Genomic DNA, 22,888 nt, shown 5'->3' on the forward strand with positions numbered 1-22,888 from the left:
AATGAAAAGAATTTTCTAGCCTATGAGAAATGTGACTAGCCTTTTCCTGCCATTAGTTTACACTCTGTACTTAATTCTTCCAAAATACAAATTCATTCATGAGAGCAAATGTTTTGTTCTTCTTAAGACTGAATCCACATAACAGTGTTGTTGAATAAGGAAAGTCATCTGAAACTAGCATAAAACAACGATTTAGTCTGTTAATAAAAGTCATAGTTCCCTCCTAAATTATGAACAGATGAAAATTGTAATTACTTTAAAAAGATATATAATACTTCCTGATCAGTCAATTGTATTTTTTTAAGTCATAACTTTCAAAATCTCTTACCTTCCCTTCACCCCACAGTCAGCAAATGCATAGATCTAAAACTACATTCATCCTATGTATAAGTCTATTTTAAGAGAGGAAGACATAATATACTAAGTTTTGGGCTTTAAGAGAATAGCGATGTGTTTATGTCAAAAGGTCTTCTCCAAATACGTGCTATTAGAGAAATTTTGAAAACACGTTATTTGAGCTCAATTCTTATAACTTACGTGTTATACACACTGTTTTTAAACCCACAGACTCTTTTCTTAGAAACCATAACTAACATTTGTAAAGAGCAGGAAACAAAATCTTCATTAAAAAATTAAACACGTAAGTAAATATGTAGTGCCATTTAAATGTCAGCGCCATAGCTTCTATTATATTTAGAGTTTATATGAAATCATGAAGGTGGGTGCATGCCTAAATTAAGATGCATTTCTGTATAGGAAAGCACTTTTAAAAACTCCTAGTAAAGGGCTCAACAATTCCAAGGCAAATTTTTGGAAAATACGTTTTAAAAGGTATAAATATTAATAAGAAAATGAAAAGCTTATAATCCTTTCTCTTTAAAAGAGAAAGGAATGCATCTTTTAAAAAGCTCTGCACTAGCTCCATTTTTGTTATGTTGGTATCACATTATCTGATTAATCTATTAATGGACACAAAGAGGTTACCTTTGAATATAAGTTTTGTACTTACATATTTGACACTGGTACACTTCGTCCTCCAAGCCAATCTCTGTCTGACATGAATAACAGAGATCAGCAAAAGTCCTTTGCTTTTTACACAGGTATGTTTCCAGCGCCCCCAACTTGCAAAAACAAAGTACTTTGTGTTGCTTGGCTTAAGTGCATTTGTGTTACTCTATTTTAACACAAATCCAAGTAGTTTTATATATGCAATCTACAAAAATGTGCCTTCCGAAATCGTAGAGTAACACAAGCTCCTCATGTTTACTTTTCCACAAGTACATTCTCCAAAACTTAAAATGTCACTTGTGTGAAAAGAAAGTGTTTGTGTTGGTTTAGTCCTATGACTTGTGTGCTAGTACAAAATTGCATATACGTTATATGTAGAGTGTTTGGGGGAAACTGTTGTGTATGTGTCTCAGCATTAAACCTGGATTTGCTTTTCTTTTGTTAATGACAGTGGAGAAGGTCAAGAGGATGCAGGGGAACTTGACTTTAGTGGTCTCCTGAAACGTAGGTGAGAATCCAGTGATGGAGTGAGGCGCTTTGGCCTGGAAATCTTTTAGATACCCACTCAGAGGAGTCAAGTTTAAAGTAGATGTTTTTCAAAGAATTTCTCATTTCTTAAAATGTGTTTTGCTTATGGAATTCTATAACAGCGTTGACTAAGAAAGAGACAGAGAAACAACTGCATACTAATCTGTTAAAGATTTTAGCTAATGCTTTTACTTTCTTTTTAAATGTTTCATGAGTCTTCACATACTTTCTTAGAAGGGGATGAGGAAATCTGAAAACTGAGACAGAGACTTAAATACCTGAATGCTTTTTATTTCTCTCATGATTTCTATTATTTCAATCATGATTCCTTGTCATGATTGAATAAATAAAGCCTCCATTCTTCTGCTTTTGATATTTAACTGAAAAATCAATTTCAGAATTTTGGTAGAAGTCTTTTGGTAGAAGTCTCAGCAAATATGTATATATATATATATATATATATATATATATACTTTAACATAGTATTGGTGATTTACTATATTTCATCAAATCTAAGAACCATTCATGTTAATATATACCTGTATTTTATAAATCACTAAGCAATGAAAAAAATTGCTCCAAATTGTTTATTATGACATACTATTGACTATAAGGTACATCCTTATTTCAGAGATGTTTAAAATGTCCAAAAATGTGCATTTTTAGACGAGATAAAATATAGTAGTAAAATGGAGATGTGTTTAGTATTATCACTCACACTCCCTTAACTTTGTACTCTCCGGCAATAAAATTTATAGATTTTCATTATGGATATTTAGTATACAACCATTTTATAGAATTTCTGCCCATAAATATGCATATACATAATCATAAATATACTATATTATATATAAAGATATACTTATCTAGATATTTACTAGAGCACAGAAGCAACAAAAGGAAAATGACTTTTGCTGGGATTGTGTTTATCTACCAAACTTGTGAATAAACAGTAAAACTATAATTCTAAATTAATGATATATAATATTGATAACAGTTTTCATTTAGCATTTTAGATTCACTTTTTATTATTTTTACTGCTTTCTATGGTTACTAAATAATCGTAAGTATAGATAGAAATGCTTCAAAACAAATTACAAATAGTAATAAATGGGCTTGTGTTCATTCTCAGTTTAGTTGGATGGCTTTATTCAAGTCCCTGTGAATGAAAAATTCACCCCCAGCTCTAAACATTTAGGTTGAGAACAGAAATATTAGCAGGTGCCATTTATTAATAACCAAATGGATATTAGCCAATCAGTAGACTCTGGCAGTATCAAAAACATTTTTCCTTCTCTGGATACTTCAAATAATCATTAGTCTCAATAATATTTATTAATTCCCCAGATGTATTTAAAGCAATAGTATATGAAGTGACCTTAGGTGAGCCTCACTCTTCCTGTTCTACAGGTGAGAAACCAAAGACCAGAGATGTTGAGTGACTTATCCCAAGCTAGTTAGAGAAAGGGCAGGGACCTAAATCCAAGTTTCCCTTTTCTGAGTCAGCACATTTCCTGTGACTCCACATAAGAAACGCCACACTGAATCTGCCTCAGAAGTTGGCGCCTCGGACATTTATAGCACAGATTGAAACTTTAGGAAGACAAGAGAGGTTTTTTGTTTTTTGGGTTTTTTTTCCTGCATTTATTCCACCACGAAAATACTAAATGCTTTCTTTGTGTAGAATATAATAGTAGGTGATGTGAGGAAAAGAAATCCAGTGCCTTCCAGCATTTGGCACGTAGAAAGAGATAGATACATATTTGTGGAAAGGAAAAGGTAGTGGTTAAAACATGGATTTGAGTGTCAACTCTCCCATTTACTAATTGCTGTGCATGACTTTGGTCAAATTATATGTCCTGAGACTTGTTTTCCACATCTGTAAATGTGGAGAATAAAACTACTTAAGATAATTATTGTGAGAATTAAGTTAAATGTAAAAGGCCTGGCTCGTACAGGTGTCAAATATCCACTTCCCCCCAAAATGTGACATTTTCCCTTGAAGAATTTATATTAGTAAAGTGACAAAATACACATACACACACACACAATCAATAAAAATGTAATACAGTAGATTATTAGGTGCCAAGTCTGATTAAAAGGAAAAAGAAAGAAAAAAAGAACAGACTAGTTCTACCAGTAGTTTGCAGGGTAAAAGAAATCTAATTAATGGTCAAAATGACTAAAGAAAAAAAATTACTAGAAAAAAATGGGCAGTCAACATGTCTCCAGTTCTCATTTTCTTTACATCCCCTAATTATTATTTTGACTCATAATTAGATTGTTGTTATCATAAGACTATATTCATTTAATATACTATATACTAGTCCACTGGTATAACTTTAGAAATCATTGTGTTTTCCTACTAATTTGTGAATTGCATGTGTTTTCATTGTGGTAATGACATGTGGTTACCATTTCTACTCCTTCAAGAGTCTGTGGCAAAATCCCTATGAGTATAAATATCATTACAACCAACATCTTTATACAACAAAAGATCTCCCTGCCCTGAACAAAGTCAGCCTATTTCAAATAGACATTAGATAAATCACAGTCAGTCTTTTGGGCAGTATCTGGTTATGGGACTTGACCTATATAAATACTTAAAAGTTTATTCTACATAAAATTTCTATAACTGCTTTATATTTCACTAGGAGTGTCAAGTTATAGAAATTTCGATGTAGATAGAAGTACTATAAATGTTATATAGGTCTATCCCCATGCTTGGAAAGGAATCAGTAGTGCCTATAGAAATGTGGCTTTTTCTCCCTACTGAAACTTAATGTAGCCATGCAGATACGGTCATGTGCAGCCACCACAGTAAGCATAGATGTGTTCTGAATGAGTAAAGGAGATGCTACAGATGGCAGCCTTGACCTCACGTTCCAGGACAAAATAATGAATCCATCTTGCAATTTGGGATTCAGTGAAGTGATGGAGAGGAAAGGAAGAAGGAAGAGGCAAGAGGTCATTGGTGTTTGTATTAGGATTAAGGTCGTAGTAGAGTGGGGTGTATTTTGGTGTTTTAATGAGAAAAAAATGGTGAGGATGATTGGTTTTATGGATCTACCAACAAAACTGACTCAAGAAACACACTGAAAATGATGATCTTTATTACTGGCCTCCTCACATAAACATTCACCTCATTCATCTGGGTATATCTCAGTGTTTGATTTGTGCCTCTTGTTACCTATTTTAATCTAGTTTGATATCTTTAAATCTCTTCATCATTGTCAGGAGGACACTTGAAATGTGTATGTAATTCTTCTTGGTTGAGATACAAATTGAACACAATGTAGTATGGCATAATTTTACAATGTGGGGACTCAGGCTACTGTGACAAAAATAGAGTGATAATAAAGTGGATTGAGGAAAGACCCAGAGAATATATACATATATACACACATACACATTTAGATTGCAATTCTCCAAGACTTCCTACAAAATATTTAAATGTTATATTTGAAATTTAGACTGCTTTCAGGCAGTAGATATAGTAGATCAGGCAAATTATTACCAGTATTTCAACTTCAGGACAATTTTCTTAAGCTTTTCAATTTCCCCATGTTAATAGAGGGTGTAATTACCATTTCAGTGAAATGGAGATAATAGCTGTGTCTTGAGTCTTTAAGAGGCACATTTTCCTAATGGTGTTGCTAGTCCTTCCCACAAAGGTTACTGATGGACCAATGACCTCTCACTTCCTTCCATTTCCCAGATTTGCCTCAGCATCCTCTACTGGGCAAAAGACTTACACAACAGTGGAAATTAGATATGCAGAAGTCATCCTTGCCTAATGCCACCCTAAACTCTATGTTCATATTTATATTCTCCTCCCCTTCCCTGTGATTACAACCCAGTCTTTTCTCAAGAAATTCTGAAGCAGGTGTAATTAATTGGACAATGCAAACATATGCAACTCATTATTTGCTAACATGATAGTATGAATCTGTTTTCCCACTGATGTTTAAGATGTGTTGACCAGTTTTCCTGGAAAAATCATATCCAAGCCAGCATTATTCACAGTAAGCAGTCACTATAACATTTCCAAATTAACCTTAGTTGATAAAAAGAGTCAACTAAGCTTAAACAAAATTAGGACTACTTAGCTAGTGAAGGAAATCAATTTGAATTATATTTTGCATTTATACTAAGTCTCTTTCCCTAAAAGTGTTTATTCCTGAGTTTTGTTTCATTTTTTGGTTTTAAAATACAAAGTGTATGTACTTTAAATCATATATATGTGTGTATATATATTAGTTATATATGTTCTTTATATGTTCTTTTGACAGTGATCAAAATTTAGTCATAATTTTGATAATTACACTAAGAAATTACTTTCACCTTGTTCATGGAATGCTTAATGATTTGCTTTACAGTTTCACATTTATATTTTCATGATTCATACCCAACCTGCTTCCAAAAAAGTTCAAGACAATACTTTAAGATGAAATACGAGAGATTTCTGGATCTCATTCTCTTTTTTTTACTCTGACAATTTAGAAAAAAAATAGTTTTCTCTTAAAAAGAATATGTATACACAAAAATCATATGAAAAACAACCAAACCAAAACCAAAACAAAAAACAAACGCTTAGTCACAGTTTCAAATGTTTTTTGTATTAACAAACAGCAAAAATGGTTAATGTACACATTTACTAACATGGTAGGAAAAATGCCATTTTCAAAATCCGAAGATTTGAAATACTGTATTTGTACCATCTCCATATAGAGCTAGGGTATGCACGCCAATGAAGGTAGAAAGAGAGCATTGTTCTTTCACAGACCAACACCTAAAATCTTCTAGTTCTTAATCCTTATTTCAATATCGATATCCTAGATGAAAACATTTAAGTTCCTTAAAATCTCACCTCCTATTTAGACTTGCAAGTTGAAAATAAGTAAAAATATCTTAAGGATATTTCCTGGTATCCTCCTCTCCCCCTAATATTGTGTTTTTAACTAGGAAAACGAGAGCATTAATATAAGTGCACGTATCTGATCTTTGACTAACTGGAAGTTTCTCTGAGACTTCAGGCAAAGTACACTTTCTCCTCGGCTTTAAGGACTCAGGCTTTAAACACAGCTTGTAGCACTGACCCGAAAAATCGGTGCCATACTCCGACCTTCCTTGTCTTTAAGGGCCAGTGGGCAGCTATTAAACTAGGCAATGGTTCTCCCCGGTTAGGGAGGTGAAACAGCAGGAAGAAGAACCTGAGATAGACGTGTGGGAGCTGCTGAAGAATGCGAAACCCAGCGAGTACGAGAAGATCGCCTTCCAGTACGGCATCACTGACCTGCGCGGGATGCTCAAGCGGCTTAAGCGCATGCGCAGAGTGGAGAAGAAGAGCGCAGGTGAGCACCCCTGGGGGAGATTAATCCTTCCTATTTCCTGCTGGGTTTGGGGACGGACTAGTTGGGGTGGAATCTGTAGGGGTTACTCTTCTCTTGGTTAACTTGACTTCAGGTGAAGTAGTTTACTGCCCCGCACATCACAGGCTAAGCGGGTAGCAGACAGCTGCTGAAGGTTTAAGGTAACAGAAGGTGCATTACAGTGACACATACAATGTATTATATAATGGAATATTAAACATTCCCGCTGTTACTGGGAATTTCTCAGCGGCCCCTTTCTCCAGCCTCTGCATCTCTCCCTCACTCTCAAATTCCTGATTCTTATTTAGGCAGAGTAGATTCTATGTTTCTTTGTTTTACTGTTATATTCTTCCACCCATTTGATGAGGCATGGGGAATTCACTTCTCACACCCGATATGGTTACCCAAGTGTTTAAACATGCCAATATTTGGGCAAGTTTCCACAGTACAAAAACTTTGATAAGCCTACTATTTCAGTTAGTCAAAGGCATTCCATTTAAGCTCACGAGTCATCGAAAGTATCTCATAAATTATATGATAAAAAACTGTGACATAGATGTACACAGATAATGCCAGTGATCCTGATAATAATCATATTAGGAGAATGAGCATGTTCTTCAAGTCCAAATTTCATTTGGATACTTTATATCATACATTCCCTGAAGAATGAAGATAATCATTTTTGAAGCCTCTTCAATAATTCTTATGTTTCTTCCAAAAGCATGTGGATTCTCTTTACATTTTTAAACCATCTTATTGTTTATATATCGATTCAGACTCCTAAAATATACGGGATAATTTGGAAGGTTCCTAATTCTTCTTCAGTCTCAATTTTTTATTTAGCTTTAGGTTCTCATACATATATTGACTATTTAAATTCATAGCATATGCATGTGAACATAGTTTTGCTTCTTCTCTCTTACAGCTTTTGCAAAAATTCTCGATCCTGCATATCAGGTTGATAAAGGAGGCAGGGTAAGATTTGCTGTGGAACTGGCGGATCCAAAGTTGGAGGTGAAATGGTATAAAAATGGTCAAGAAATTCGACCCAGTACAAAGTAAGTGGAATTTGTGTATAATCAGTGGTAACTATACAAATCAAAGAGTAATTTGACTTAATTTTCTATGCCTAAAAGCACTTTTTAGTTATACCTGTATGATACAAAATCATATAGAGGGACGGCAAAAACTTTTCATGTATTTTGGAATCATCAAAATTATAGTACTATATAAATTAAACCCTGTTCTATGTTTTAATTCTATACAAACTATTTCAAGTGATTCCTAACTATGGATATGTGTCACTGTAGGTTATATGTGATTACTTCAGAGCATTGCCAAACTTCTCCCAGTTTTTTTAAAATCAAATTTTGAAAAAAATTGAAATCTATATTTGATATACCAGCTGGGAATCACACCTTATAATTAGATAACTTTTGTTTTTCCAGAGTAGCATCTAAAGCCTGTGTTTTATGGCCCTTTCCCAAAGGAAGGAAACAGACTAATCCCTGATATCTGATGGTATCGCTAGTCTATTATGAAACTACTTTACAGAGATCCTTCTCAGTCTGAGAGATTTTCAACTCCAATATATATTTTTTAACTTAACGGGAGCCACGTGCATATTTATAAAAGACTTTAATCCTGAATATCTGTCACTTCTGTGGTACAATTAGGTGGATTCCAATTTCTTAATGTGGTCATGCTCTCGGAGTGACTTTGTGATAATAATGTTTATATCTGGTAAAAACTCTTGAAGGCAGCCTGAATTTACCAAAAACATAATTTTACTTGGTTATCTTTATCTAGAAAAATGTTGCTTATTGTTCTGTTCTTGAAGTCTTCAAGTTGACAATTTCCCAAACGAGAACTTTTTCTTTAGTCTGTTATGATGCCCTAATATATCCATTCATAATCTAGGTCACAGATAATCAAATTTTGCAATCTCCTTAGATTTCAGGTTTTTGTTTCCAAACACTCAACTTCTTTCTTAGTAGATGATAACTATGATATAATAACACTAGTTCTTAAGCTCATTTAAGAGAATATCACATTCTATAGAATTTACCATCTATGTTAATGATTAAGTTCATATTATTGCTTAAATTGTATAATCATTTATTCACCCAATAAAATCTGTCTCACTGGGCTAGCAAGGAGTGAAATCAATGAATCAATAAAAAAGATCGTCTCTGTCCCTCTATAAAGTAGATGAATTGCTCACTTTTAAAAATGTACAGAGTGAAAAATCTTAGCCAACCCTATTTTCCAACAATAGGTTCATTGGCAAATATGTGAGTACTGATTTATATTTGAAATGAAAAACATACATAAAAGAAAATGACAAATTAAGTATTATGTGTAAATATGCATATGTGTTACATTACATGTTATAAAGATAGAAATTGGTTTCATGTTTGATGTTTATTAAACTATGTAAGACATGGCTACATAAATTGCAGATCAAAATTACTGTTTCTGACTTTCAAATATTACTGAATTATAAGCCAAATTTGCTGGCAATAAAGAAAAGAATAAAATCAAGTTCACGGACTCTGTTTATCTTCCTTCTGTTTAAAACAGGTACATCTTTGAACATAAAGGATGTGAAAGAATCATGTTTATCAATAACTGTGTGCTAACAGATGATTCAGAGTATTATGTGACAGCTGGTGATGACAAATGCTCCACTGAGCTCTTTGTGAGAGGTAAAGTGAAATTTCTTACTGTAGCCATCAAGAGCCAATAGCCCTCCTTCTCTCAGGGGTAATAATCAAAATGGAAATGATGAGGTGAGCTTTTGAGCTCCAGAGCAGAGACGGTAGTACCTCTAGAGATGGTTTATCTTGGGTGTTAGATTGGCTCTGGATTAAAGCCTCTCTGTACTGGCAGTTATTGTGTATCCTAATTAATCTTCAGGTTTGTTGAAGACTAGAAAAGCCAAAGGGAGAAAAAAACTGCTGAGTAAAAATGCCTTGTAGTTTTGGCTCAAGCAAGCAGTATTTTGCCATATAATTGTTCTCGTGATAACTTCTGAAACCCAGTAAAGTCTACTGGGTAACCATTTCACACACTCAGCTGATCACAAATAGATTTCCCTTGAAACAGCTTCATTAGTAAAGGGCATCAATCGTTGGCACTGAGATCGCTGAAGACCATCATTTACTAAGACATTGTGAAAAGCTGTGTACAATGAAGCCATGAATCACTTATTTTCTTTATGAGGACCTATGATTAAGGCAGCTCTGTAATCTTGAACATCAACTATACTTCAATTAAAAAAAATTTTTTTAAGACAATTCTGCAATCTCTATCATCCGTCTAGAACCAGAAGTAGAGAATTTTAGTGTTACAGGTCCTCCTTCCCCAGAAATGCCTACCATCTGATATCTTATTTGCCAAAAGAAGGATATCTGATACAATGTGTCTGCTCTCTAAAACAATAATTTATTTGATTTGAAGAGTTCTTAGAAAATTGGAAAAACTTACCCAGGGTTGCCAGCTATTTATTTTGCCATGAAAAAATCATAAAAAACCTACCTACTACCTACCACCATCTAACCATGGCTCTATGATGGATGATACTTTCTTATTGTTGGTTTTTCATCTGTGAACAAACCCAGGGTCACAAGGCAGGTTTTTGGACATTTAATGATTCTGATCTTCGTTTTTTTTCACACTAGAGGCTCCAGTTATAGTGACCAAACAGCTGGAAGATAGAAGAGCATACTGTGGGGACAGAGTGGAATTAGAATGTGAGGTGTCTGAAGATGATGCCCATGTAAAATGGTAAATAGCTTTCCTGAAGTTTGTCCTTTTTTTTTTTTTTTTTTGGCTGTGTTGGGTCTTTGTTGCTGCACGCAGGCTTTCTCTAGTTGCGGCGAGCGGGAGCTACTCTTCATTGCGGTGTGCGGGCTTCTCATGAAGGTGGCTTCTTTTGCTGAGGAGCACGGGCTCTAGGTGTGCAGGCTTCAGTAGTTGTGGCTCGCAGGCTCAGTAGTTGTGGCTCACGGGCTCTAGAGTGCAGGCTCAGTAGTTGTGGCTCACAGGCTCTAGAGCGCAGCCTCAGTAGTTGTGGCGCACGGGCTTGGTTGCTCCGCGGCATGTGGGATCTTCCTGGACCAGGGCTCGGACCCATGTCCCCTGCATTGGCAGGCGGATTCTTAACCACTGCACCACGAGGGAAGTCCCTGTCCATTTTTAATAGACAAAAAAACTACCTTCATAGTTTGGAGAACAGGAAATTGCATTTACAGATATGCAAAGGATCTCAACCTCATTCATGTTAGAAGAAGTTTTAACTAAAGCTATACTAAGATACTGGGGTTTTTTTTCACCTGTGAAACAGAAAACTGAAAAAAAGATCCAGAATTCTATATTGGTAAGGATATAGGGAAATAGGCACTTACTAATAAATGGATGGCTCAAGGTTCTCCAGGTCTGTTTGACTCCAAAGCCCACAGGTGCTCTATCCATGCTTACTCTCACTATGCCATACTGGCAAGTTACATGGAAAGTATACTTTTTTCAAAAAAAAAAAAAAAAAGAAAAAGAAAATATACTTTTTTCATGTTATTCCTAGTAACTCTATTGTTACAGTATCTCAGAAAAATACTTTAGACTGAGATTTACCAATTACTTTAACATTTCTTAAAAATAAAAAGCATAGTTTTGGGGTCAGATGGGAAGTGTTTTCTCAAGTTCTCTGTGAGTAACCTCAAAATTAAAGACTAGACGATTCGGAATCTTAAATCTTAATTGAGAAACAGAGTAAATTAATTATGCAGCAGGAATCTCTAGTAACTGGTACAGAATAGATTGTTCATTCTAATCTAGAATCACAAGTGTCTTTAAAGTGTATTAAGATGATATTCTTACTAGTGTGCGTCAAGAGCCTAAACGTAGGTAATATCCACTGTTAGCATCTTTATCTGATTGATCTTAAATGGAAAGAGTGGGCTTATGTTTTTAATGTCATTTTTCAGACAATACTTGTCACAATATTAATCTATTGATACATTGATCCATACATTCTTTTTTTTTTTTTTTTTTTGTGGTACGCGGGCCTCTCACTGTTGTGGCCTCTCCTGTTGCGGAGCACAGGCTCCAGACGCACAGGCTCAGCGGCCATGGCTCACGGGCCCAGCCGCTCCGCGGCATGTGGGACCCTCCCGGACCAGGGCACGAACCCGTGTCCCCTGCATCGGCAGGCGGACTCTCAACCACTGCACCACCAGGGAAGCCCGAAACATTCTTTAATTCAACAAAAAGTTCTTGAGTGTCTGGTATCTGTCTCCTGAAGGGTCTTTTATAAAACTTTTTTTTATAATCTATTTTAACTCAGGTTTAAGAATGGTGAGGAAATCATCCCTGGTCCAAGATCAAGACACTACATTAAAGTTGATGGCAAAAGACACATTTTGGTCATAGACGAAGCAACAAAGGCTGATACTGCAGAATATTCTGTAATGACAACAGGAGGACAGTCAGCTGCTAAACTTACCATTGACTGTAAGTAAGACTTCCTTGGATGTCTTCCAAGCTGTTTTACTAGTGTCTTGTGTTTGTTAATTCAGTTTTAGGAGAGTTTCAATCTATTTGACTTCTACTTGTGGCAATTTTAAATATGTAAAATTAGATTCCATTCCAGCTGAGTGTCTATGTCATATCAGTCAGGGACTCTAAGAACTTACTACTCAGTTTAATAGTAGAATACCAATATTGGGAAGGAAGTATAAAAATCACCTGCCAGAGAAGTTACCCAAATGGTTAAGAAATATTTCAATCCCCAAACCATATAAATACATGATAAATACTTAGATATGATATCAAATTCTGATATCCTGTTTGCTTAATCCTTTGGTGACCTTTGGTCTGGTGAACTTGCTATCTCTTCAATAAACAGTCAACATTCTTCAATTACATTTGGGCTGAGAAGTTGCTCAAACTAATGGGCCTCAATTGAGAAGACTAAGAGCTAATTTGCCGATATGCTTTATTTTTTTTAAACGATTTTTTAAAAGATTTTTTTTTATGTGGACCATTTTTTTAAACTCATTATTGAATTTGTTACAGTATTGCTTCTGTTTTTTATGTTTTGGTTTTTTGGCTGTGAGACATGTAGGATCTTAGCTCCCCGACCAGGGATTGAACCTGCACCCCTTGCATTGGAAGGCAAAGTCTTAACCACTGGACCACCAGGGAAGTCCCCCGATATGCTTTAGAGGCGTGAAAGAATTCATGTCCTTTCCCAAATGCCCCCTAATGGTAGTCAGCTCTTGATGGCAGAGTCTGTCCCTTCCAGTTAGCCATGAAAATTAGAATAGCGAACTTCACAAGAAGATCGGTAATACATGCAGAGCAGAAACCCTGCTTCCTTATTTCTTTCTAAGTCCAGTTGCAATTCATATGATTATTGAATTATTTGGAAGTAATCGCAATACACTGCTTATGTTTTGTGGAATGATGGCCATTGTAGTGTAATATCAAAAAGTTTTTTCAACCATAGGCAGATCCTTATCTGATATTTGTATCCATTTAAAGCAATTACAGTCAGTCCTGCTATAATGTAACATATGCATTTCTAAAAATTACCGTGCTGTACAAAGTCATGCAATTAAAATCATAGGGCTAATGGGGTAAGTGGGGTTAAGGACACAACACTCAACAATTTTGTCAGGGACACATTTTTTTTTAATAAAATGATAAGAACCTAATAAGAAAAAAACAGTAGTACAGTTTTACAGATGTTAAATGGTTAATAAATACTACAATAAGTATGGCACTTTACCTTGAAAAAGACCTGAAATTTGCTTGTGGAAGTGGTGTCAGAAGTGTTGCAGTTTGTGAGCTATTGTGAAGTAGTGGAAGGAGGTGATTTGAAATTGGATGGAGAGCTGTCATCTCAGATGTGCATGGATGTGGCTCATTTAACATGGGTGAACTGAAGCAGCTGGTAGATGTTTGAGGCGTATGTGTGTGCTCTGTGCGGTCCTACCTGACTCAGTTCAGCGGGGTGCCATTTTCTGGATTCACCTAGTCTTTCTCATGAATAAAATCATGCATAATCGAACGTGAAATGTGTGTTATGCTCTAATTGTCCCCGAATATTTCAACTGCATTGAACAAATTCTCATTTTCAAAACAAGCATTATAGTGAAACTGTACCATTGTGAAATGACACCATCTTGGTCTGTCTGGAATTTAGATTTGGCACTTAATAACCATCTATTATTTCTGCAGTAAAACCTCTGAAGATATTGACGCCTCTGACTGATCAGACTGTAAATCTTGGAAAAGAAATCTGCTTGAAGTGTGAAATATCTGAAAACTTATCAGGAAAATGGACTAAAAATGGCCTACCCATTCAGGAGACTGACCATCTAAAGATTGTTCACAGGGGAAGGTAAGTAAGCTAGGGTGGCCCCTAAGTGAGGGCTGGTCCCCATCTTCACTTCTTCTGTTTCCTAAATTACATGATTGGTAAGGATGTTTGGAGAGTACTCATAGGGAGAGGCTCTATTTCCAGTTCTTTGCTTTCAAGTAGCAAGAATATGTGATTTCTCTGTCGTACATCATGTCCTACCTGTGATCCTGTACCTGTACCTTACAGTGAGGTGCTGTGTTATTTCAAAACCCATTGACTGAGTCTTTCCATATAAACATGAGCTTAGAGGATACTGAATTCTAGTTCAGGAACTGGTTGAATTGGATTCACTGTCCCTAACCAGTAAGTGTCATATGACCTTTCCACAATTTTTTTTGCTGAGGGGGGGATGGTTTGCATAATATCCTAGAATCTAGCAAAGATGTAGGGCAAGAGTTCTTAAACTAGGATCCATGGATTTTTAGGAGACTGTGAATGAACTTCAGGGGCCCCCATAAATGCTTTGAAATTGTAAGCAAATTCTGTGTGTACAAAAATACTTGTTTTTCTCCAGATTGAGGAGCCATAGTGTCCATCAGATAGTCACTGGCTCATGATGCCAATAAAGTTAAGAACTATTGCTCTTATGCCAATACTTTATAATAACTATAAATGGAGTATAACCTTTAAAAATTGTGAATCACTATGTTATATACATGAAATATATAATAATGTACGTCAACTATACCTCAACTTTTTTTAAAAAAAGAACTGTTGCTCTTAGTTTTGGATAAAAAGCCAAAGTCAGGTTATTCTTGGTAATTTCTTGAATCTTAAAATATGGCACCAGTGAGGTGTTATCTTCTATCCTTTTTTAAGCTATGAGATTTTAAAAAGGCACAAGAGATTCTTGCATAGTAAGCAGGCTGTATTTGTAGAGATAGTTTCAAAAAGCCCAAAATAAATAATGTGGATCAATAAATAGGATAATTAAGGCATCACATTATTCTCAGTCTCTCTCCAGGCTGCACTAAACAAGTTAAAATAAAACCAGGTATCTCCTCAGTTTGGGTCCTACACAGTCTAAATCTTTGCAAAGTCTTAGAAATATGTTTTTTCATTTCCTTAGAATCCACAAATTAGTGATAGCCAATGCTCTTGTTGAGGATGAAGGTGATTATGTATTTGCACCAGATGCCTACTCTGTTACTTTGCCTGCCAGAGTTCATGTTATTGGTGAGTAGATAAAAGAAATCATTGCAGAGTTGTGTTCTTGTTTTTCTGGTTTTGCTTACCTTGGAATTATATTCAAAATGTGATATTTAAAGAAAAATACATGAATTGGTAGTAATCACTAATCATAATAGTTGATTCTTAAGAGGTCTTAGCAATGAAGTAGTTTTGCAAGGTACCAGGCACCAACTACTTTGACTCCGCTTATATCCTTTTTGACTGGATAAAATATTGGTTACTACCAATGTTTAACACTAGCCAAGTACTAACCAAGATAATCACATGGAAATAACCGTCTGATAACAAAGGCCACGGTTAATATTCCAGATCCTCCCAAGATCATACTGGATGGTCTTGATGCTGACAATACAGTGACAGTAATTGCAGGAAACAAGCTTCGTCTAGAGATTCCCATCAGTGGAGAACCACCTCCTAAAGCCATTTGGAGCCGAGCAGATAAGGTTTGTTCTACACACACACACACACACACACACACACACACACACACACACACACACAAACACACACACAGACAGACAAACACACACACAGCCTACCCTACTCCCTGCCTCCTGTGAGTCACATGAAAGAAGGCAGCAAATAAATGTACAGTAAAGATGTAATTCCTTTAATAAAGAAAGATCACTGATTTTCAGGCAAATATAATAACTATTCATTTGCTTTTCATATTTCTGACTACCTACTATGTGACCCTGTGCATATGCATATGAATGTTATTATGTGCAGTGAATGAGGTTCTACCTTTCCTTCTAATGGGTGTCAGGGAATGGGGTGGAAGAGAAATAGACAATGAATTATTAAATAAATAAATAAAGTCACTTTGGATAGTAATGAGTCCTACGAAAATTAAAAAAACCAAAAAACAAAAAACAGGGTGGGACTTCCCTGGTGCCGCAGTGGTTTAAAATCCACCTACCAATGCAGGGGACATGGGTTCGATCCCTGGTCCAGGAAGATCCTACATGCCACAAAGCAACTAAGCCCATGTGCCACAACTACTGAGCCTGCATGCCACAGCTACTGAAGCCTGTGCGCCTAGAGCCTGTGTTCAACAAGAGAAGCCACCACAATGAGAAGCCCGTGCACCGCAAAGAAGAGTAGCCCCTGCTCGTCGCAACTAGAGAAAGCCTGCGCACAGCAACGAAAACCCAATGCAGCCAAAAATAAAATAGAATAATTATTTAACAACAACAAAACAGGGTAATATGATTAGTAAATGACTGCATGGGGCATGAGAACAGCCTCTATGAATGACAACAAGGAACCATTTTGAGAAGATCAAAGCAAAGAGATTTCCAATTGATGTCAATGCAAGTGCAAAGAACAAGAGGAGAGAATGCACTTAATGTGTTGGAGGAATACAAAGAAGGCCAGTGTGGCCAAGGCAGCGTGAGTGAGGAGGAGAATAATAAATAAGATTGGAGTGGTAGAGTCGAGCCGGCTCAAGTGTGACTCTGCAGCTTCCTGTATAAAATGTTTTAGGTGCAGTAAAACTGTTCCATATGATACTAAAATTATGGATACGTGTCATTATAGGTTTGTCAAAACCCATAAAATGTACAACACCAAGAGTGAACCCTGATGTAAACTATAGACCTTCAAAGATAACAATTTGTCAATGTAGGTTCATTAATTATAACAAGTGTACCCACTCTAGTGGGGGATGTCAGTAGTGGGGAAAGTTATGTGTGTGTGGAGATGGGTTATATGAGAACTCTTTGTACTTTTTCCATTCAATTTTGCAGGGAACTCAAAGCTGCTCTAAAAAAATAATTTGTTTTTTTTTTTAAATGTTGGAGAGTGTTTCCTCCTTTTCCATTTTCTGGAGGAAAAAAAAAAAGCTTTATTGAGCTATGGGACAACTTCAAGCAGTCAAATCTATGTGTAATTGGAGTCCCCAAAGAGGGGAACATAAAAATATGTAGAGAAAAAATGGCCCCAAATTTTCCAAATTTGATAAAAACTAGAAAATCTCAGGTACAAGAAGCTCAATAAAATCCAAGCACAAGGAGCATTAAAACATCTACACCAAAAAAAAAAAAAAGACATCTACACCAAGACCCATCATAATCAAATTGCTCAAAACCTGTGGTTAAGAAAAAATCTTAAAAGTAGTCAGAGAAAAAGTCACATTAAACCCGTGGGAACAAAGACAAAGATGACAGCTGATCTCTCTGGAAACAAAGCAAGTGAGAAGACAGTGGAGCAACGTTTAAAGGGGGAAAAACTGTCAACCTAGAATTCTATACTCAGTAGAAATAATTATCAGAAATGAAGGCAAAATAAAATTATTTATACACAAAAGCTGAAAGAAGTCATCTCCAGTAGACTTGCACTACAAGAAATGTTAAAAGAAGTCCTAAAGTCAAAAGGAAATGATACTAAGATGAAAACATTTTCACAAAGGAGCTATCAGTAAGTGGGTCAGAAATAATAACTACATGGATAAATATATAAGAATTTTTTTCTTATTATTTAAATCTCCTTAAAAAGATGCTTACTTGGTTGTTTAAGCAAAAATAATAACAATGCACCATGGCCTTCAAACATAAGTGTAAGTAAAATTTGTAACAATGAAACCATAAGGCCAAGAGGGGAGAAAGGAAGTAAGGATTGAAAGGAGTGAAATGGACATATGCTATTGTAAGTTTCTTTTGCTAAATGTGAAGTATCATAATACCACATGAAGGTAGACTATACTCTAAACCCTAAAGGAACCACTAAAACAATAAAACAAAGAGTTATAGCTAATAGGCCAACACAGGATGTAAAATAGAGCCACAAAAACATATCTAATGAATCCAAATGGAGGCAGCAAAAGAGACACAAAGGACAGATGGGACAAATAGAAAACAATTAGCAAGATGATAGAATTACAAAGAAAAATAGGTACTTTAGAGATTTTACTACTTTTCTCAATAGCTGATAGAACAAAATGTACAAGTTTTGAGAAATACTATCAACCATCTTGATGTAGTTGACATTTATAGAACACTCCATTGAACAAAGTAGACTGGGCATTATTTTAAAATGCACATGGAAGATTTACCAAAATAGACCATAAATAAGTCTCAGTAAATGTGAAAGGATTCAGGTCATGCAAGGTATATTCTCTGACCACAGTGGAATTAATTAGAAAACAATAACAGATTTGGAAGATTTCCAAATATTTAGAAACTAAGTAGCTTTTTAAAAGAGTAACTCATGGATCAAAGAAGAAATTACAAGGGAAATTAGAAAATAGTTATGAACACAACACATATCAGAATTTGCAAAATACCACTAAATCAGCACTGAATAGCCCTATATCTATGAAAGAAATGAAATTTGTAGTTTAAAATCTCTTCAAAAAACAAATTCCACATCTAGATGGCTTTATTGGTTAGTTCCACCAAACATTTAAGAAAGAAATAATACAAATTCAATGCAAACTCATCCAGAAAATTGAAGAAGAGAAGATAGGAATACTTCCCAACGCATTCTTTTTTTTTTTTTTTTTTTGCGGTACGCGGGCCTCTCACTGTTGTGGCCTCTCCCATTGCGGAGCACAGGCTCAGGACGCGCAGGCTCCGGACCTGCAGGCTCAGCGGCCATGGCTTACGGGCCTTGCTGCTCCGTGGCATGTGGGATCTTCCGGGACCGGGGCACGAACCCGTGTCCCTTGCATCAGCAGGCGGACTCTCAACCACTGCGCCACCAGGGAAGCCCCCCCAACACATTCTTGAAGGCCAGTATTACCCTTATAGCAAAACCAGAAAAAGACATTACAAGAAGAGAAAACTACAAATCAATATCACTCCTGAACATAGATGAAAAAATTCTAAACAGAATTTAGCAAATCAAATCCAAAAATACATAAAAGGAACAGTACATTATATCCACGTGGGACTTATCCCAGGAATGCAAAGTAGGTTTAACATTTTCAAATAAGTTAATATAATTCACCATATTAACAAACCAGAGAAAAATGTGGTCATCTCGATAGACACAGAAAAGCATTTGACAGAATCTAACATCCATTCCTAGTAAAAATCTCTCAGCAAACTAGGAAGTGAAAGGAACTTCCTCAGCATAATAAAAGACATCCATAAAAATCCTACAACTATAATCCTTCTTAATAGTGAAAGGTTGAATTCTTTCCCTTTAAGATCAGAAAGAAGAGAGAAAAGATGTTCACTCTCACCACTTCTGTTCAACATTGTACTGGAGGTTCTAGCCAGGGCAATCAAGCAAGGAAGAGAAGTAAAAGACATCCATTTTGGGAAGGAAGAAGTGAAACTGTCTTTATTTGCAGATGACATAATCATTGATGTAGAAAATCTAATGTAATCTGCAAAAAAATCTACTAGAACAAATGGTCATAGTAGCCTTATTTGTAATATTCAAAAGCTGAAAACAATGCAAATTCCATCAATGGGTGAATAGATAAACAAATTGTAAGAAATTCATACAAGGGAGTACTGCAGTAACTTGGATGACTCTCAAAATAATTATGCTGTGTGAAAGAAGCTGGAACAAAAAACAGAGTATTTTTTAAAAGCCATTAAAAAAAACCTGACAGTACCAAATGCTGGCAAGGATATGGAACAATTAAACTCTCATACATTGCTGGTGGGAATGCAAAATGGTACATCCACTCTGGAAAACAGTTTGGTAGTTTTTTATAAAGTTAAGCAGGAGCTTACCATAAAACTCCACAAGGCTATTCCTAGGTATTTACCCAAAAGAAATGAAATACCTGCCCACACAAAAACTCGTATAGGAGTGTTTATAGCACTTATTTATAATTGTCAAAACCTGGAAATGACTCAAAAGTACAGTTGTACAAACATATTCCAACTGCACGTGGAATATGCAATGGAAAACTACTCAACAATTAAAAGGAACGTACTAGTAATACAAGCAGCAACATGGATCAGTCTAAAAATATGCACTCGGAAGACTACATACTGTTTGACTCCATTTATATGACATTCTGGAAAAGGGGAAAGCAAAGGGGCAAATAACAGACCAATGGGTGCCAGGGACCAGGATGTGGGGTTAGTGGGTTGCATGCCAAGGAGCATGGAGACACTGTGAGATGTGATGGAAACAGTCTGTAGCTTGATTATGGAGGTGGTTACACACTCACATAAATTTGTCAAAATTCATAGATTATATATCTAAAACTGAATTTTACTTTATGTAAATTATAGCATAAGAAACAAAATAAAAGATAGAAATATGAAGAGGATAATATAACACCACCCTAAGTAAGTTATTTTTCTTTTCAAGCAGAACATCTTTTACAATCTTAAGATTAGAATTGGGCTAAAATGAGGAAATTTTGTTCTATTATAAAATGAGAATTATAAAAACCATTTCAAGTATTCTTACCGTTGTCACAATCTTATGTTATTGAAGACTTACAAGTCCTAATCCAGACACAAAAGACTAGAGTTGACAATAGTGGCAAATTACCCTGTTTCTAAATTGCCTTGACCTTCTCTGTTTTTCCTCTTTGTATATTGGCTGTCTATTATTGCATGGAAGATATGACTTGGGAATCAGAAAAATGTAATGCTGCTTTAAACTTCTGTGTCAGGAAGAAGGAAGGCGAGAAATGAAGGAAAATAAGAAGGGGAAAAGGAGAAGGAGAAGAAGGAGAAAAGAAAGAAAATATAATAGAAGTCTCAACTTCACTCTGTCTTTACTTTGGGAATTAGATGTTCATTCTTTCATGTCCTACTGGAAGGGAAAAATCAGTACTCAACTTGTATGGGAAATTGGCACTGTGGCCTTCTTCAACCCTTTTCAGTATTTTTAAATTTCCAAGACATCTAAAGAAATGAACAAATCATTATTTAGTTTCTGATATGAGTTTAAGTATTCCTAATTTCATGTACAAAGAAACTCTCCTCCTAGAATGACACTTCTGCACTTATATTTTTGGTCCTCCAACTTTCTCTTTAAGGACTTAATGGGTAGTGAACTTTGGAGTCAAATCCCAGTTCTACCACTTCTTAGCCGTGTAACCTTGGGCCACATTTTTTCCCATGTGTTAAATGGGATGACAATACTTTTGTCCTTAGAGCTGGTGGAGGATTCAACTAAGAACACATATTTCAGGCATTAGCACCATGTCCAGCTTAAGTGCCCAGGCACTCTGGAGGTGTCCTTGTTGTTTGCATAGGTCATGCCACATTGTATTTCTTTCCTCTGTAGGCTATTATGGAGGGCAGTAGCCGGATAAGAGCTGAAAATTACCCTGACACCACCACTCTGGTTATTGATGTAGCAGAAAGAGAGGATTCTGGTGTTTACCACATAAATCTGAAAAATGAAGCTGGGGAAGCACATGCAGCCATCACAATTAAAGTTGTGGGTAAGACCTCTGAGTCAACAGACTTCTAGAATCAGGCTGACATATCTCGATCCAAAGTAGACTTTGCAAGTTCATGGTTCTCTCAGCTTTTCTGGGTAGCCAACAAAGAAGCGCACGGTAGAGCTGCATTTTATAAATCACTGCCTTTCTTTTTTTATCTTTGCCACTTCTTTATATGTCTTTCTCTTTTCTTTCCTTTTTCTTCCTTTTCCTTTCCTTTCCTCCCTTGTCTCTTTGCTTGCCTAGAGGAGTTGTTGCGGTGAGGAGTAGCTAAGGTTAGCCTTTTGGGGTTGCTGTCATTAGCTCTCCATGGTCACGCTCCCTTTCAGTGCCCTCTACACACTGACACACAATTGCTAAATAATTTCCAACATCACACTCACTGTAGAGGAGTAAGATCTGCCTTTGTTCTTAGACGACCATTTACATTTTTCCTGATCCTGAAATCAAGTGAAATGAGTATGGCAGGTTACTGGTGGTCCAAGGTCTCATGATCTCTTCATCCCACTTTAGCTTTCCCTTAAGAAACATATTACTTTTTTTTCTTTTCTCTCTCTCTCTCTCTTTTTTTTTTTTTTTGGCCACGCCATCTGGCATGCGGGATCTTAGTTCCCCTACCAGGGATCGAGCCCGTACCTGCAGCAGAAGTGCAACATTCTAACCACTGGACCACCAGGGAATTCCCAAGAAACATATTTCAAATGGATCCAAAACTAAGGTCACTTTGTTATGTACTGAACTATATTTATAAGACATGGTAACTTGCCATTTTTGACTTGGATTTCTACCAGTCAACATCTTATACAACAAGTGATGTCAAATGTGCAGTAATTAGTCCTTGATTCAGTTCTGCTGCAAGTTCACTTCTGTGGTTAAAAAACAAAAAAACAAAATCACATCCAACATTTAGGCAATAATTTCTTAGTCGCCATTTTCAAGGTAAATAACAAAAGTCTTGGGTTTCATATCGTTCTGTAATGTGACACTAGTTTAAAG

At 35.9% G+C, this 22,888-nt stretch overlaps 1 protein-coding gene across 1 annotated transcript in view; it reads left to right on the plus strand.

The window, feature by feature from the left end:
- The window catches only part of MYBPC1 (myosin binding protein C1), a gene marked incomplete at both ends in the record, with an annotated part of 98,434 nt that overhangs the window by 45,601 nt on the left and 29,945 nt on the right, over positions 1-22,888 (plus strand). The window contains 10 exons of the mRNA XM_079714696.1: positions 1,460-1,516; positions 6,724-6,890; positions 7,834-7,966; positions 9,492-9,616; positions 10,592-10,697; positions 12,253-12,419; positions 14,151-14,313; positions 15,404-15,510; positions 15,835-15,968; positions 21,733-21,892. Coding sequence (XP_079570822.1) covers positions 1,460-1,516; positions 6,724-6,890; positions 7,834-7,966; positions 9,492-9,616; positions 10,592-10,697; positions 12,253-12,419; positions 14,151-14,313; positions 15,404-15,510; positions 15,835-15,968; positions 21,733-21,892 — 1,319 coding nt within the window. The remainder of the gene's footprint in view (positions 1-1,459; positions 1,517-6,723; positions 6,891-7,833; positions 7,967-9,491; positions 9,617-10,591; positions 10,698-12,252; positions 12,420-14,150; positions 14,314-15,403; positions 15,511-15,834; positions 15,969-21,732; positions 21,893-22,888) is intronic.

This window comes from Hyperoodon ampullatus (genome assembly GCF_949752795.1).
Source record: "Hyperoodon ampullatus genome assembly, chromosome: 11".
NCBI classification, from domain to species: Eukaryota; Metazoa; Chordata; class Mammalia; order Artiodactyla; family Ziphiidae; genus Hyperoodon; species Hyperoodon ampullatus.